General features: G+C 42.5%; 1 protein-coding gene across 1 annotated transcript in view; it reads right to left on the bottom strand.

Moving 5' to 3' along the window:
* Positions 1–2,410: 2,410 nt before the first annotated feature.
* The window catches only part of REV1 (REV1 DNA directed polymerase), a 390,819-nt gene continuing 387,229 nt past the window's right edge, over positions 2,411–6,000 (bottom strand). The window contains 1 exon segment of the mRNA XM_053707683.1: positions 2,411–2,808. Coding sequence (XP_053563658.1) covers positions 2,697–2,808 — 112 coding nt within the window. The 3' untranslated portion in view covers positions 2,411–2,696.

Below are 6,000 nucleotides of genomic sequence, written 5' to 3'. Positions count from 1 at the left end.
CTAATCTGTGAAGGGGGCGGAGCTGACCAGCCGTGGAGCTGCGTCGTGAAGGGGTGAGTGTGACGGGGCGGGGCCGCCGTGGCTGTCTGAGTGTCTGGATGAGAGAGAGAGCAGCACAAGAGGGGTGAGAGAGAGCAAAAGAGAGGGGTGAGAGAGAGTAAAAGAGAAGGGTGAGAGAGAGCAAAAGAGAAGGGTGAGAGAGAGCAAAAGAGAAGGGTGAGAAAGAGCAAAAGAGAGGGGGAGACAGAGAGACAGCAAAAGAGAGGGGGGAGAGAGATCAAAAGGGGGGAGAGAGAGATCAAAAGGGGGGAGAGAGAGATCAAATGAGAGGGGGGAGAGAGAGATCAAAAGGGGGGAGAGAGAGATCAAAAGGGGGGAGAGAGAGAGAGATCAAAATTGAGGGGGGAGAGAGAGATCAAAAGAGAGGGGGGGAGAGAGAGAGATCAAAAGAGAGAGATCAAAAGAGAGGGGGGGAGGGAGAGCAAAAGAGAGGGGGAGAGAGAGCAAGCAAAAGGGTGGGTGAGAGAGAAAGCAAAAGAGATGGTGAGAGAGAGCAAGAGAGGGGGAAAAAGAGCAAAAGAGGGGGGGGGGAGAGCAAAAGAAAGGGGGAGAGAGCAAAAGAGAGCGCAAAAGAGGGGGGAGAGAGAGCGCAAAAGAGAGGGGGAGAGAGAGCGAGCAAAAGAGGTGGGAGAGAGAGCAAAAAAGAGGGGGAAAGAGAGAGAGCAAAAGAGAGGGGGGGAGAGAGAGCAAAAAAGAGGGGGGAGAGAGAGCGCAAAGGAGAGAGAGCAAAAGAGAGGGGGGAGAGAGAGAGAGTGCAAAAGAGAGGGGAGAGAGAGCAAAAGAGAGAGGGAGAGAGCAAAAAGAGAGGGGGAGGAGAGAGAGACAGCAAAAGAGAGGGGAGGAGAGAGCAAAAGAGAGGGGAGGAGAGAGAGAGCAAAAGAGAGGGGAGGGAGAGAGAGCAAAAGAGAGGGGAGGAGAGAGAGAGCAAAAGAGAGGGGAGGGAGAGAGAGCAAAAAAGAGGGAAGAGAGCAAAAAAAAAGGGGAGAAAGAGCAAAAAAAGGGTGAGAGAGCAAAAGAGGGGGAGAAAGAGCAAAAGAGAGGGGGAAAAAGAGCAAAAGAGGGGGCGAGAGAGAGCAAAAGAGGGGACGAGAGAGAGCAAAAGAGGGGGCGAGAGAGAGCAAAAGAGGGGGCGAGAGAGAGCAAAAGAGGGGGCGAGAGAGAGCAAAAGAGGGGGCGAGAGAGAGCAAAAGAGAGAGGGGAGAGAGAGCGCAAAAGAGAGGGGAGAGAGAGCAAAAGAGAGGGGAGGAGAGAGACTGCAAAAGAGAGGGGAGGAGAGAGAGAGCAAAAAAAAAGGGGGAGAAAGAGCAAAAGAGAGGGAGAGAGCAAAAGAGAGGGAGAGAGAGCAAAAGAGGGGGAGAGCGCAAAAGAGAGGGGGGAGAGAGCGCAAAAGAGAGGGGAGAGCGCAAAAGAGGGGAGAGAGCAAAAGAGGGGAGAGAGCAAAAGAGGGGAGAGAGAGTGCGCAAAAGAGAGGGGGAGAGAGAGAGCGAAAGAGAGGGGGGAGAGAGAGCAAAAAAGAGGGGGAGAGAGAGAGAGCAAAGGAGAGAGAGAGAGCAAAAGAGAGGGGGGAGAGAGAGCGCAAAAGAGAAGGGAGAGAGAACAAAAGAGAGGGGGGAGAGAGAGAGCAAAAGAGAGGGGGGAGAGAGAGAGCAAAAGAGAGGGGAGGAGAACAGAAGAGAGGGAGGAGAGAGATCTAAAGAGAGGGGGGAGAGAGGGGGAGAAAAAGCAAAAGAGGGGAAGAGAGAGAGCGCAAAAGAGAGGGGGTAGAGAGAGCGCAAAAGAGAGGGGGAGAGAGAGAGCAAAAGAGAGGGGGAGAGAGAGAACAAAAGAGAGGGGGGAGAGAGAGAGCAAAAGAGAGGGGGGAGAGAGAGAGCAAAAGAGAGGGGGGAGAGAACACAAAAGAGAGGGGGGAGAGAACACAAAAGAGAGGGGAGAGAACACAAAAGAGAGGGGAGAGCAAAAGACAGGGGGGAGAGAGCGAAAGAGAGGGGAGGAGAGAGAAAGCGCAAAAGAGAGGGGAGGAGAGAGAGAGCAAAAGAGAGGGGGGAAGAGAGAGCAAAATAGAGGGAGGAGACCGCTGTACTGCAAAAAATGGCCGGTGTACACGGCTTTAGGACTAGTAGGTTATAAAGGGATTATCTATCTTCTTAAAGAAACCTTTTCAAGAAGACTGTCCCTTTAATGCATCCTGGAGGGGAAAAATATGCATCTATGTGTATCATGTTATGATGATTTCTGAGTTTAATTATTTTGAGGTTTGAAAATTCCTTCTTATGCTTTCACCTCATCTATTTATTGGATTGAGTAAGAAAAACAGATACATGGTAATGATGAACAGAAAGAAAGTACAAAATATACTTATAGTTCTTTATTAAACAACTGTGAACACTTCACTGTAAAAATCCATAAAACTTTTATAAACAAACATTTTGTAAATAGAGCTATACTACAATAAAAGAATTTGCAACACAAATATTTACATGCAATACTGACAGATTTGGCACTTCCTGGAAAATGTACAAATTAAAAAATAAAATGATGGTTAAAACTGAGCATTTATATCATGCACTTTGCAAATACTCCACAAGCACTTATGGCACAGTTATCAGAAGATACCAGGCTCTTCTCCAATCTCATGTTTAAACAACCTTTAATGTGCTTCCATACGTTTGTTGCAAAACAACCTGAACATTATCAAGAATAAAGTCAAATGCCATGTTCCATACAGATTCCACAGACTGCTGCATTAATCTGAAAAAGAAAAACAAACCAAAAAAGTTTAGTAATTCAACATCATGCCAAGCTATACCCACAAGATGAAGTATCAAAACAAACTAAACTGATTATTTCACAAAATTAATCTGTCATCCATAGAGGTCTGGGTTAAATTGCCAGGAAGAATTAATGTATGTGATTTAAATCCCTCATATATGTTTGTTTTCATACAAGAAATTGTATGATTTAAAATAGATTATAACAGTAACATATTTCCATGTGCCTGTTTTAAAAAGACAAAGGGCCATTATAATAAAATTATTACATGCTCTAAGACACTAGGCTACTATAAAATACAGTAGAAATACTTTTTTGGGAGTCACAGCGCACTGCTATTCCTGGGCTAGTTCCACATCTGAGTTGAGATTCTTGACAAGACAGTATACTGCATGGTGTTTTAAACAGAATGTAAAAATCCTAAACAGTACAGCAAAATGAACTAAAGTTGTAGACTGTATATACAGCTAATAACCTGTGTTTTATTAATATGGAGGTGTTTATACTTTGGGGCCGATTTATCAAGCTCCGGCTTCAGGCTCGCCGGAAAGAGAAGTTATGAAGCAGCGGTCTAAAGACCGCTGCTCCATAACCTGTCCGTCTGCTCTGAGGTCGCGGACAGAAATCAACCCCATCGAATACAATCGGGTTGATTGACACCCCCTGCTAGCGGCCGCAAATCTGCAGGGAGCGGCATTGCACCAGCAGTTCACAAGAACTGCTGGTGCAAGTATAAATGCAGACAGCGTATGCTGTCTGCATTTATCGATGTGCGGCGGACATGATGCGCTACATTGTATCATGTCCGCTCACACTATGATAAATCTTCCGCTTTGTGTGCTTTTTATTTAACAATTGAAGTAGTACATTTTGATATTTAATCATAAAAAAGTGTTTATTTCCCTTTCTATTTTTGGTGAAATCCAGGTTAGTTTGTTTTCACAGCTTTTCTTTCTTTTTGAGATTAATTTATGATGCACCACAATAAGTGAAAAAAAAAGAATAATAAATTGACTTATTAGCCTGGAGGTATAATAAAAAATAGAAATAAACTCTTAAAAAAAAGTCTTAAGAATGTAGTTTATTTTACAATAGTAGGCAGGGAAACTGAGTGCACCTGTTTATTGTTTGGTAACTGCATAATGTAGGCATGTAGGATACTAATTTGTCACAAACTCCTTTTAGATCTTCTCATTTGCCGAACATGTAACAAAAAATCATATAGGACTATGGCAAAGGAGATATTAAATCAGCATATGGTAACCAGCTTATGCGGAGCAAAGGATACTATGGTTGTTCCCCCCTCCCCCCCAAAACTGTTGTCAGTAACTGATACATATAGCAATGTTCTGCCTCCAACTGTAAAGAAAAAGAAGGGTTGGGCTAGTACACTCTACCTACTAAATGTATTTAATGATGGTGAAGCATACATATTTATTTCTTCTATAAGACGGTGAGAGTCCACAAGGTCATCTTATACCTAAGTGATAAAGACCTCAAGACCACTGTGACTAAGTGGGGACAATACAGTTAAGGCAGGTATGTTACTGATCAGGACTGCGGACACAGTAGTCAAAAACAGCCTCTGAAGAGATATACACGTCAAAGTGATAACATTTTGTGAAAGTATGTAATGAAGACCAAGTAGCCGGATTGCATATCTGGTCTATGGCAGCTTCATTGTGGAAAGCACACAAAGTGGCAACTGCTCTAGTGGAATGAGCAATATTGTACTCAGGGGAAGTGTTCCCTGCAAGGTATGACTTACAACTTAATGGCTTAAACCAAGTGACTAAAGTAACTGCAGTTGTTTTATGACCCTTACAAGGTCCAGAGAAATAGACGAACAGGGAAGGAGAAATTCTAAAATCTTTAGTGTCTTTAACATAGTCTTCACTATTGCACCTTAGAATTTTTAGGAGCAGGATAAAAAAAAAAAAGGAGGAACCAAAATGTCTTGGTTGATAGTATCTGTAGATACTAAATTGGAAAGAAAGGAAGCAATTCCAAAGAAGCAAACACAACAAAATGGTAAAATGTAGTAAATGTATACAAAGAAGACTAAGACTAAGTTGCTGCTTTGCAAATTTGATCAACTGAAGCTTCATTCTTGAAAGCCCAAGATGTGGCGGCTAATCTAGTAGAATGAGCTGTAATACGCTGAGGCGGAGACTGCCCCGCCTCCAAATAGGCTTTGTGAATCAAAAGCTTCAACCAAGATGCCAAGGAAATGGCAGAGATTTTCTGACCTTTTCTGGAAACAGAAAAAATAACAAATAGACTAGAAGTCTTTCTGAAATCTTTAGTAGCCTCAACATAATATTTCAAAGTTCTTACCACATCCAAAGAATGTAAAGACCTTTCAAGAGTATTCTTAGGATTAGGACACAAGGAAGTAACAACAATTTCCCTATTGATGTTGTTAGAATTCACAACCTTTGGAAAAAATGTAAAAGTCTGCAAAACAACTTTATTTTGATAGAAAATCAGATTAGGAGACTCGCAAGAGAGAGCAGACAATTCAGAACCTCTTCTAGCAGAAGAGATAGCCAAAAGAAATAAAACTTTCCAAGAAAGTAGTTTAATATCCAAAGAATGCATAGGCTCAAAAGAATGAGCCTGCAAAATCTTTAAAACCAAATTACGACTCCAAGGAGGATAAATTGATTAAATAACAGACTAGATACGAATCAAAGCCTGAACAAAACAGTGAATATCAGGAAGCTTAGCAATCTTTCTATGAAATAAGACAGAAAGAGCAGAGATTTGTCCTTTCAAAGTATTTGCAGACAAACCTTTATCCAAACCATCCTGAAGAAACTGTAAAATCCTAGGAATTCTAAAAGAATGCCAAGAATAATCATGAGTGGAACACCAAGAAATATAGGTTTTCCAAATGCCTTCAAATTTAGAGATTTGAGATCCTGATGAAAAACTGGGCCTTGAGAAAGAAGGTCTTGTCTTATAGGAAGTGCCCAAGGCGGGCAACTAGACATATAGACAAGGTCCGCATACCAGAACCTGTGAGGCCATGCTGGTGCTATCAGAAACACATAAGATTGTTTCATTATGATCTGTGAGATCACTCCCAGAGGTGAAAAAATGTAAGCAGGTTGGTAAAACCATGGAACTGCTAGAGCATTAATCCCTGGACCTGGAGAGGTATCTGGG

Source organism: Bombina bombina, chromosome 3, assembly GCF_027579735.1.
Source record: "Bombina bombina isolate aBomBom1 chromosome 3, aBomBom1.pri, whole genome shotgun sequence".
In the NCBI taxonomy this organism is placed as follows: domain Eukaryota; kingdom Metazoa; phylum Chordata; class Amphibia; order Anura; family Bombinatoridae; genus Bombina; species Bombina bombina.
Note: the sequence above shows the minus strand (reverse complement) of the source record. Positions and strands in the feature narration are given on the sequence as shown.